The 12,233-nt window shown below is 40.6% G+C and overlaps 1 protein-coding gene across 1 annotated transcript in view; it reads right to left on the reverse strand.

The window, feature by feature from the left end:
* SLC16A2 (solute carrier family 16 member 2) overlaps positions 1-12,233 on the reverse strand; it is a 128,202-nt gene that overhangs the window by 2,625 nt on the left and 113,344 nt on the right. The window contains exons 4-5 of the mRNA XM_061136574.1: positions 12,060-12,203; positions 1,556-1,784 (exon numbers count right to left, since the gene is read on the reverse strand). Of these exons, the coding sequence (XP_060992557.1) occupies positions 1,556-1,784; positions 12,060-12,203 (373 nt within the window). The remainder of the gene's footprint in view (positions 1-1,555; positions 1,785-12,059; positions 12,204-12,233) is intronic.

Consider the following 12,233-nt stretch of genomic DNA (forward strand, 5'->3'; position numbering starts at 1 on the left):
ATGTCCTCTGCTTCTTCTAGGAGCCATCAAAATGCCTATCCAGAGAATCTTGGCCTGTACTGCCTTGACCCGGGAGCCCAACTCAGTTTAAACACTCCTCGATGGAAGACACAAAACCTCTATTACAAAGACAAGCAGCTCCTCCCTGAGCCACTGGGACTGTAGGCTCTTGAGGCAAATGCTTATTATGAAAGAAGCAAATGAAACTTCTCAAAGTTCTCCATTTTTTACTTTTATAAGCTACAGTTAACTTCTAGTCACTCCAAGGTATGGAGGGAGGCTATTTTAAAAGAACTCCACAGAAGATGACCAAGACTTGTCTTGGTTCACAGTGATACACCTTCTCACACCCAACTTAGGCTAGAGTGTTCTTATGTAATAATTCAGCTAAGTTCCTATTTTCCCTTTCTTTGAAGTGCCCATTTGCCCTAAGAGGAGGCTAGGGTTAGGGTTAGGGTTAGGGTATATGTGTATCCTTCCTTCAAGTTACAGATATGGTTGGCCCCTCTGGGTTCTTCTAGGTTGCCAATGTGGTGAATGTGTTTGGCATGATACATGGGCCTTCTCTGCTCACCTCCAGAAGCTAATGTGGGATACCTCATAGGGAGGCTGAGCCCAGAAACAGTACTAATGTAAGGCAGGTAGGCCCTGGGGCTGCTTAGGAGGTAAAAAAGTAGAAAGAGATATGGATTCTGGGATCCACATTTGGAATCAGGAGTTAGGTAGAAGCTTCCTTCCCTCAGTGGACAGTGTGGCTGTTGTACAATGGCCTGAGTAGGAGCCTTTGTCACTGTAATGCAGTACAACCAGTGCCCTCACAACACCTTGCACTGAATTGGTATTCAAGGAATAATTGTTGAGTTAGCCTAGTTGGCCAGCCTGAGACACTACCCCATGAATCAATATTTGCAATAAATCATAAAAAGAGGAAATGATGTTCTCTTATTAGTTTTCTTTGTTTCCTATGTTTTCTAGGGTACAAACCATGCCCTCCTCGGAAGCAGAGAGAGAAATTAGGAGTGTGAAAGATGGCAAGCCAACACTTTGCCTGTTGCCTGCTATAAGTGAGCTTCATTGGTCCAGTTTTGAGTTGTGGTCTTAAATGTTTTCTACAGGCTCAGTTCAGAAGTTGGTAGAGGAGGAAGGGATGTCTCTAAATATTAATAAAACCAGGGCCCACTTTTGTTTCTCTTCCTGCTCAGCTACCTTGAAAATAATTACTTGCTTGTGGAGAGAGAGAGGGAGAGAAGATTCGGGATCAATAGAATGGTCAGAAGGCCAAACCCATTATTCTCTCTACCCTCCTGGAATCAGCCATGCTGTCTACAATAAAAACTCACAGCCATGAAAAGCCCATCCCCTCAAATGAATCCATGCACATATACTGTGCTTAGTCTCTTTCATCAATAGTGGTAAGAGGTTTCATGCACTCTGATGAGACTACTTGAAGAGACAGGAGGGAGAAAGGGACTTTAAGCAGAGGCACTTAGGAGGGCTAGGTCCCAAGAAAAATAAGACCCCCCCACCCATGTTCTCCCTTCAATGTTAACCTCACCTGCAATGGGGGGTCCGGCAATCATCGGCAGGGCCATCATACCCAGGAGGTAGCCAATGGCCTGTGAGGCCTGCATCGGGCCCACCAGCTCAAATGCGATGGGGGCCATGATGGTGATGAAGAAGCCATCGCACAGGCCAAGGAAGAGGCAGACAACGATGAGGCCCCCGAAGCCCCGGCAGAGGGGAATCATCATGGACATCAGGCCCAGGAGCAAGAAGGAAATGACCTAAAAGAACAACAGCCTGCGGTCATGTTGTGCTTGCCCATCAAGCCCGCACAGTAAATCACATCTCCTTTCTCAGGGCCTTATTTATACAGTCTGTAAAATGGGACAAAGTGTTAGTTGCTCAGTTGTGTCCCACTCTTTGTGACCCCCATGGACTGTAGCCTACCAGGCTCCTCTGTCCATGGAGCTCTCCAGGCAAGAATACTGGAGTGGGTAGCCATTCCCTTCTCTAGGGGATCTTCCAAACCCAGGGATTGGACCCATGTCTCCCACATTGCAGGTGGGAGATTCTTTACCATCTGAGTCACCAGGGAAGCCCATGAAAAATGGGGCAAGGGGATGTCAACAGAAAGCCCAGTGGACTAAATAGTTACTTAAGTTCCTTCTAAGTCATTTAGAAGGACTTAGAGTTCAAAATTTTAAAGAGAGCCCCTATTTAAGGTTGATTCTGTCAAGATTTTTAAAAGAAAGGACATGGCCCCTGTCCTCAAGAAGATGTCTTTTGACTAGATTTTGAGATAAAGGGAATTGCTGTTTCTGCTTTCTGATCCTGTGTTTGTCTGCCACAGGCATCAGGGTCTGGGACCAGACCATGCTGGTGTTTTCATATCCAAGTTAGATTTAGGAAGAGGAAGGGGAGGAAGTGAGGATGACTTGAATAATGATTAGATGGGGGCACAGCTTCCTGAAATGGGGAAGGAGCCAGTGCCCATTTTTGTGGGAGACTGCCAAAAACAGTTTTCTAAAAGAAAACACCTTAGTATGAGGGAGACCACCAGGAGGTTCACCCAGGTTCACCCAGGTTTTAGAACATGGGACACACCACCATCTCAGATGCTCAAGGCAGTATGGCTCTGGGGGCTTCTGGATTTGTCTGAGCACCCTGCTAAGACAACAAAGGGGATTCTAATGAGAAGCAAGGCACTCAGGAGGTCTAGGGAGCCTGAAGCCAGCCCCAGGGACACTGACTAGCCACTGGGCTTTCCTTGGGCTGAGTAAAATTACTCTGAAGTAATAAAGCCGCCTTTCCAGTGGCTGGTTTTTCCCTCAGTAGAGAGAAGGGCCACTGGAAACACAACTGATTTTTAAAAAATAGTTAATTAATTTAAAATATCTATTTATTTTTAATTGAAGGATAATTACTTTACAGTATTGTGTTGGTTTCTGGCGTACATCTACATGGAATCAACCACAGGCAGACAAATGTCCCCTCCCTCTTGAAACTCTCTCCCACCTCCCACCCCCTCTCACCCCTTTAGATTGTCACACAGCCCCAAACTGAGTTTCCTGAGTCATATAGTAAATCCCCCTCAGCTATCTATTTTACACATGGTACTATATATGTTTCCATGATACTCTCTCCATCCATTCCACCCTCTCCTTCCCATCCTCCCCATACAAGTTGGTTCTCTATGTCTGCACCTCCAATGCTGCCCTGCAAAGAGGTTCATCAGTACCATCTTTCTAGATTCCATATATATGCATTAACATATGATATTTGTTTTTCTCTTTCTGACTTACTTCACTATAATAGGCTCTAGGTTCATCCACCTCATTAGAACCAGCTCAAATGCATTCCTTTTGGGGGGCTGAGTAATAATCTATTGTTTATATGTACCACAACTTCTTTATCCATTCATCTGTCGATGGACATCTAGGTTGCTTCCATGCCTAGCTATTGTAAATAGTGTTGCAATGAATATTGGGGTACATGTGTCTTTTTCAATTATGGTTTCCTCAGGGTATATGCCCAGTAGTGGAATTATTGGGTCATATGGTAGCTTTATTTCTAGTTTTTCAAGGAATCTTGATACTGTTCTTCATAGTGGCTGAACCAATTTACATTCCCACCAACAGTGCAAGAGCGTTCCCTTTTCTCCACACCCTCTCCAGCATTTATTGTTTGTAGATTCTTTGGTGATGGCTATTCTGATAAGTGTGAGATGATATCTCATTGTAGTTTTGATTTCCATTTCTCTAATAATAAGCAATGTTGAGCATCTTTTTAAGTATTTGTTAGCCATCTGTATGTCTTCATTGGAGAAATGTCTATTTAGGTCTTCTGTCAACTTTTTGATTGGGTTGTTTGTTTTTCTGGTATTGAGTTGCATGAGCTGCTTGTATATTTTGGAAATCAATCCCTTCATCATTTGCTATTGTTTTCTCCCATTCTGAGGGTTGTCTTTTCATCTTTTTTATAGTTTCCTTTGCTGTGCATGTATGCTGCATGTGTGCTAAGTCACTTCAGTCGTGTCCAACTCTTTGCAAACTATGGACCATAGCCCGCCAGGCTTCTCTATCCATGGGATTCTTCAGGCAAGAATACTGGAATGGGTTGCCATGCCCTCTTCCAGGGGATCTTCCCAACCCAGGGATTGAATCCATGTCTCTTACATCTCCTGCATTGGCAGATAAGTTCTTTACCACTGGTGCCACCTGGGAAGCCCTTCCTTTGCTGTGCAAAAGCTTTCAAGTTTAATTAGGTCCCACTTGTTTATTTTTGTTTTTATTTCCATTGCTCTGGGAGGTGGGACATAGAGGATCTTGCTGTGATTTATGTCATAAAATGTTCTGCCTGTGTTTTCCTCTAAGAGCCTTATAGTTTCTCATCTTACATTTAGGTCTTTAATCCATTTTGAGTTTATTTTTGTGTATGATGTTAAGAAGTGTTCTAATTTCTTTCTTTTACATGTAGCTGTCCACTTTCCCCAGCATCTTTTATTGAAGAGACTATCTTTTCTCCACTGTATATTCTTGCCTCCTTTGTCAAAGATAAGGTGCCCATAGGTATGTGGGTTTATCTCTGGGCTTTCTATCTTGTTCCATTGGTCTATATTTCTGTTTTTGTGCCAGTACCAAACTGTTATAACGATGGTAGCTTTGTAGTATAGTCTGAAGTCAGTTAATTCCTCCAGGTCCATTCTTTCTCAAGATTACTTTAGCTATTTGGGATATTTTATGTTTCCCTACAAATTGTGAGATTTTTTGCTCTAGTTCTGTGAAATACCATTGGTAATTTGATGGGGATTACATTGAATCTGTAGACTGCTTTTGGTAGTATAGTCATTTTCACAATATTGATTCTTCCAACCCAGGAACATGGAATATCTCTCCATCTGTTTATGTCATCTTTGAATTTTTTCATCAGTCATATCATTTCCTGTATACAGCTCTTTTGGCTCCTTGTGTGTGTATGTGTCAGTAGCTCAGTCATGTTTGACTCTTTGTGATCCTATGAACTGTAGCCTGCCAGGCTCCTCTGTCAAAAGGATTCTCCAGGCAAGAATACTGGAGTGGGTTGCCATTTCCTTCTCCATTTGTCTCCTTAGGTAGGTTTATTCTTAGGCATTTTATTCTTCTTGGTTGCAGTGGTAAATGGGATTGATTCCTTAATTTCGCATTCTAATTTTTCATTGTTAGTGTATAGGAGTGCAAATTATTTCTGTGTATTGATTTTGTATCCTGTGACTTAACTAAATTCATTTATTAGCTCTAGTAATTTTCTGATAGTATATTTAGGGTTTTATATCTATAGTTTCACATCATCTGTGAACAGTGAGAGTTTTCCCATCTAGATTCCTTTTATTTCTTTTTCTTTTCTCATTGCCATAGCTAGGACTTCCAAAACTATGTTGAATAATAGTGGTGAGATTGGGTACCCTTGTCTTGTTCCTGATCTCATAGGGAATGCTTTCAGTTTCCTATCATTGAGAATGATGTTTGCTGTGGGTTTGTTATATACAGCCTCCTCAGATATGTAGATGACACCATCCTCATGGCAGAAAGTGAAGAGCTAAAGAGCCTATTGATGAAAGTGAAAGAGAAGAGTGAAAAAGTTGGCTTAAAACTCAACATTCAAAAAACTAAGATCATGGCATCCAGTCCCACCACTTCATGGCAAACAGATGGGGAAACAATGGAAACAGAGACATAATTTGTCTTTTCAGCTCCAAAATCACTGCAGATGGTGACTGCAGCCATGAAATTAAAAGATGCTTGATCCTTGGGAGAAAAGCTATGACCAACCTAGACAGCATATTAAAAAGCAGAGACATTACTTGGCCAACAAAGGTCTGTCTAGTCAAGGCTATGGTTTTTCCAGTAGTCATGTATGGATGTGACAGTTGGACTATAAAGAAAGTTGAGCACTGAAGAATTGATGCTTTTAAACTGTGGAGTTGGAGAAGACTCTTGAGAGTCCCTTGGACTGCAAGGAGATCAAACCAGTCAATCTTAAAAGAAATCAGTCCTGAATATTAGTTGGAAGGACTGATGGTGAAGCTGAAGCTCCAATACTTTGGCCACCTGATGCAAAGAACTGACTCATTGGAAAAGATCCTGATGCTGGGAAAGCTTGACAGCAGGAGGAGAAGGGGACAACAGAAGATGAGATGGTTGGATGGCATCACCAATTCGACGGACATAGTTTGAGCAAGCTCCAGGAGTTAGTGATGGACAGGGAAGCCTGGCGTGCTGCAGTCCATGGGGTCACAAAGAGTTGGACATGGCTGAGTGACTGAACTGAACTGATGTTAAGGTAAGTTTCTCCTGTGTCCATTTTTAAACAGTTTTAATCATAAGTGGGTGCTGAATTTTGTTGAAAGCTTTTTCTGCACCTATTGAGATTATCATATGGCTTTTATCTTTCAATTTGTTAATATGGTGTGTTGCATTGATTGATTTGCATATATTGATGAATCCTTGCATTCCTGGGATAAACCTGACTTGATCATGGTGTATGATCTTTTTAATGTGTTGTTGGATTCTGTTTACTAGAATTTTGTTGAGGATTTTTGCATCTATGTTCATAAATGATATTGACCAGTAATTTTCTTTTTTGTGTTTGATGTCTTTATCTGGTTTTGGTATCAGGGTGATGGTGGCCTCGTAGAATGAGTTTGGAAGTATTCCTTCCTCTGTAAGTTTTCAGAAGAGTTTGGAAAGAATAGGCATTAGCTCTTCTCTAAATGTTTGATAGAATTCACCTGTGAAGCCATCTGGCCCTGGGCTTTTGTTTTTGGGGAGAGTTTTGATCACAGTTTTGATTTCAGTGATTGTGATTAGCTTCCTCATAATTTCTGTTTCTTCCTGGTTCAGTCTTGGAAGGTTGAATTTTTCTAAGAATCTGTCCATTTCTTCCAGGTTGTCCATTTTATGGGCATATATTTCATAATACTCTCGTGTGACCCTTTGTGTTTCTGTGATGTCTGTTGCAACTTCTTTTTCATTTCTAATTTTGTTGGTTTGATTCATTTCACTTTATCTTGATAAGTCTGGCTAGTGGTTTGTCAATTTTGTATATCTTCTCAAAGAACCAGCTTTTGGTTTTATTAATCTTTACTATTGTTTCCTTCATTTCTTTTTCATTTATTTCTGCTCTAATCTTTATAATTTCTTTACTTGTACTAACTTGGGTTTTTTTCTTCTTCTTTTTCTAGTTGTTTTAGGTGTAAAGTTAGGTTGTCTATTTGATGTTTTTCTTGTTTCTTGAGGTAGGATCTTATTGCTATAAAGCTCCCTCTTAGAACTACTTTTGCTGTATTCCATAGATTTTGAGTCATCATGTTTTCATTGTCATTTGTTTCCAGGAATTTTTTTATTTCCCTTTTTATTTCTTCAGTAACCTGTTGGTTATTTAGAATCATATTGTTTAATCTCCATGTGTTTGTGTTTTTACTGTTTCTTTCCCCCATAATTGATATCTAGTGTTATAGTATTGTGGTCAGAAAAGATGCTTGATATGATTTCAATTTTCTTAAATTTACTGAGGCTTGATTTGTAACCCAAGATGTGGTCTATCCTGGAGAATGGTTCATGTGAACTTGAATTCTTGTATTCTTTCATGTGCACTTGTATTCTTCATTTGAATGGAATGTCCTGTAGATACCAATTAGGGCCATCTGGTCTAACGTGTCATTTAAGGTTTGCATTTCCTGATTAATTTTCTGTTTTGATGATCTATTGATGTAAGTGGGGTGTTAAAGTCCCCTACTATTATTGTGTTACTGTCAGTTCCTCCTTTTATGTCTGTTAGTGTTTGCCTTATGTACTGAGGTGTTCCTATGTTGGGTGCATAAATATTTACAATCTTGGATTGATCCCTTGGTCATTATGTAGTATCCTTTCTTATCTCATAATATTCTTTATTTTAAGGTCTATTTTGTCTGATATGAGAATTGCTACTCTGGCTTTCTTTTGATTTCCTTGTGCATGGACTATCTTTTTCCATCCTCTCTTTGAATGTGTCTCTAGGTCTGAAGTGGGTGACTTGTAGACAGCATAAATATGGGTTTTATTTTTGTATCCACTCAGCCAGTCTGTGTCCTTTAGTTGGAGCATTTAATCCATTTAATTTAAAGTAATTTTGATATATATGTTCCTATGGCATTTTCTTAACTGTTTTGTTTTTGTAGATCTTTTCCTTCTCTTGTGTTTCCTGCCTATAGAAGTCCCTTTAGCATTTGTTATAAAGCTGGTTTGGTGATACTACATTCTCTTAACTTTTGCTTGTCTATAAAGCTTTTGATTTCCCATATATTTTGAATGAGATCCTTGCCAAATAGAGTAATCTTGGTTGTAGAGTTTCCCCTTTCAATACTTTAAATATATCCTGCCATTCCTTTCTGGTCTATAGAGTTTCTACTCAAAGATCAGCTGTTAATCATATGGGGTTTCTCTTGTATGTTACTTGTTGCTTTCCCCTTGCTGCTTTTAATATTTGTTCTTTGTGTTTAATCTTTATTAGTTTAATTAGTATGTGTCTTGGCATGTTTCTCCTTGGGTCTATCCTGTATGGGACTCTCTGTCCTTCTTGGATTTGATTGACTATTTCCTTTCCCATGTTAGGGACGTTTTCAACTATAATCTCTTCAAAAATGTTCTCAGACCCTTGATTTTTCTCTTCTTCTTCTGGGACCCCTATAATTTGAATGGTGTAGCCTTTAATATTGTCCCAGAGGTCTCTGAGACTATCTTCAATTCTTTTCATTCTTTTTCCTTTATTCTGCTCTTCAGCAGTTATTTCCACCATTCTATCTTCCATGTCACTATCCATTCTTCTGCCTCAGTTATTCTGCTATTGATTCCTTCTAGAGTATTTTTCATTTCAGTAATTGTGTTGTTCATTTCTGTTTATTCTTTATTTCTTCTAGGTCATTGTTAAATGTGTTAATTGAGTCTTTCATTTTCTCGATTCTATTTTCAAGGTTTTGAAGCATCTTTATTATCATTCCTCTGAATTATTTTTCAGGTAGTTTGCCTATTTCCTTTTTGTTTATGTGGTCTTGTGAGTTTTTATTTTATTCCTTCATTTACAAAATATTTCTCTGTCTTTTCATTTTTTTTTTCAAACTTACAGTGTTTGAGTTCTCCTTTTCCCAGGCTTTGGGGTCATATTCCTTCTTCCTTTTGTTTTCTGCCCATAACTGGCCTTTTGATTAAGGTCACCTGTAATGTGTGTCTGTGAGCCAGACTGAAGACCTGGGCTCCACCCACTGTAGCCAGCAGAGGCAGGTTGTCCCAGAGTCAGGGCTAAGACTTGATCTGTTAACCAAGGCTTCGACAGGATCCAGGATTTTCTAATAGTGCCCATTTGCAGGCTGACTTACCCAGGAAAAGTCACCATATGATAAGTGTAAATGTCATCACATCACCAGATGGAAGGTAGATAGGAGGGTCAAGGCTATTTCAAGCCCTAAAGATTTTCTGTGTTGTTGCTGGTAGTGTGTTTGATAGGCTGATTGGTTGGTTTTTGGAGAGGATAAGAAATGTCCTGGTCATGCCCTCTGAGGAAAACTCTTATTTGAGGAACTTTTGAACTTTGCCTAGGCTGTTTTGGGATAGATATGCAGAATCTAGGAATATATCCCATTTCCTCCTCTAAGAGATTCGTGTGCAACTGTAAGATAAAACCAGACCCACCTATCAACCAAGTCATAATGATATGCCAATTAAGGAGTTAATACCATTAAATACTACAAAGTACCCCATTAACTGGTGGTAATTACTATCTATTGTATCTAGCTGCCTCTTAATAACCTCCATGAGGCTTTGCCAAGGCTTGGAAATTAAAAATCCCTCTTGGAACCAAGAAACAGGTTTCAAGATTTGACCCAAAGTGAGGTTGTCCTGCAAGTTGTCACTATTTCCTTTCCAACAGACTGTCCAGGGGCTTTACACCAGACACATGTGCCTCTCTGTCAGTAGTAGGAACCAGAAGGTCTAGTGGATGACTTTTTTGAACCTGAAGCTGTGTACACTCCTTTCCTCTCCTAGACCTGTACCCCTGCTCTGACCCAGGGAGAAAGGGAGGCAAATTCTTGTGATCAAGAAGATCACAAGAGTAGCTCAAGAGGAAGAAGTTCATTCATTGTTTCGTGCCCTCAGCCTAAGACAGTTACCAGCACAATGTGTTTGAACAAATCACTTTCCCTCTCTGGGCCTCAGTTCCTCAGTTTATAAAATGAGGAATTTGGGACTATGAGTTAATGAAGATATGTTTCAACTTTAAAGTTCCAAGATTATTTTATTTTTTTGTAAGTGGTAAAACTGGGTCAACTAAGAGTGGGAAAAGGGAGAGAATGTCAGATAGGTAGGGGCAATGGACAGCAGAAGCACTGAGCCATAAGCCTAGTACTGCTTCTGACTGGTTATTGCCTCTTCCTCCCTTGGAACTCCCTCTTGGAACAATAGAAAACAAGAGCTGCTTGGGCCCTACCTCTCTCCTAGGGAATATGTTGAGAAATAGCTATATGGGTAGGCAAAGGCTGCTTCCACTCTTCAAGATAAAGCTCTGGCCCAATGCTAACTTACCCTGATTTCCAGCACCCTTTGGCCACAATGGGGACATGTGGAAGAAGCTGGGAAAGCCACATATAGTCCTATACAAAAAGTCACTCAGGTAAGGTCTTGTTGATATTGGCACAAGAAATTAAATTTTCATAATTGGTTTATCTCAATCACAGGCTTTTGGTTTGACTTTGGTCAAGTCACTTATCATGTCTGGGATTTGGTTCTGCCATCCATCACTTAGGCTAAAGCAGAATATGAAAAGAATGCTACACAGCAGTTCAGTTCTTCCATGACTATCTGAGTCTTTTCCTCAGTTTCTCCATCACTGTAATGAGAGGTTGGACTGGATGGACCATAATAGTGCCTCTAAGCTCTGACAAAGCAGATTCACCAACTCTTGCAAATCTAACACAAAGTTAAAAACAATAGGAAGCCTTATTCATATCCTCATCCAAGATATATGAGGGTATTTAAGAAAACAGTTGGGGCTATCAGAAGACAGAGAAATCCCTGCTGTGTGTAGTCAGGGCCCCTTGGAAGTGCTTTCAGGACATCTCCAATAGAGTCAGAACTCAACCACCTTCCTAATGGATTCCTTATGAGCCACATGTTATTTGGGGCTGCTGTTACTCCTCCATAGGGTTCCACACTTGGGTACCTTCTGGTACACTTGCTATCCAGTAGATAAAGACAGACAGCTTGAGCAGTAGTCTGTATTCAAGCCAGACCAGAGCCTAGTTCACACAGAAAGTGGCCTCTCAAGCATGGATACTGCCCAAAATATACGGCTATCTGTGTCACTTTGAGAAGGAATATAAGTTTGCATAGTTAAAACATTTTTTACTTCTCAAAGCCTGGTCACATTTTTATTTCTTTTGATCCTCACATGTGAGGTGAGATAGGAAGAAAAGAATTATTCTCATCATACAGAAGAGGAAAGTGAGGCCTGGAGAGGGCAAGTGAGGTCTGGCCTTTTCTGGCACTTTTTTTGTGTCCATCAAGAGGATGGCATTTGAGAGCCAGTGTTTGGTGTCAAGTAGTTCTGGAGGTATAAGAAGTGGTGCACTTGGGCCTAGAGGAGAGATACATTGGGCCACAGAGTACTACAGATGCCTAAGACCCTCCAAGAGCGTATAAGGTACCAATGAGTTCAGTCCTCAGGGCAGGCAGCATCTAATTCCTGGCTTCAGTTTCCCTCTTTCAGATGGTAGAACTTCTATAAATAAATGTTTTCTTTGAAAGTGTTCTTAGAGTTTCCAGTAAACAGTGGCTGCTTTCACTAGATCCTTATTCCATCTTGAGGAAGGAGCAGAACAGGGATGATGATCTTCACTTGAAACCTAGGGAAACTGAGGTTTTGAGACTTTGATTTCCCATGTTACATAGCAAACTGTGTCAGATATACCCTACCATTATATCCCAAAGGCTGGAGATAACCTAGCATCATGTGGCAGGCTATTCTGTCAACAGGGTGGTCACACTCACCTGCAAGTAGATCTTCTTAAGTCCAGGAATGGAGTCACTGACACGGCCTGACACAAGGCGCCCAAGGCCTGAGGTAGCCCCAATACACACCAAGAGCACCCAGGTCTGCTTGATTTCCAAGAATTCCTCTTCCACATACTTCATCTGAAAAGCATAACACCAGGCCCCCAGGAT

Source organism: Dama dama, chromosome X (assembly GCF_033118175.1).
Source record: "Dama dama isolate Ldn47 chromosome X, ASM3311817v1, whole genome shotgun sequence".
Taxonomy (NCBI): Eukaryota; Metazoa; Chordata; class Mammalia; order Artiodactyla; family Cervidae; genus Dama; species Dama dama.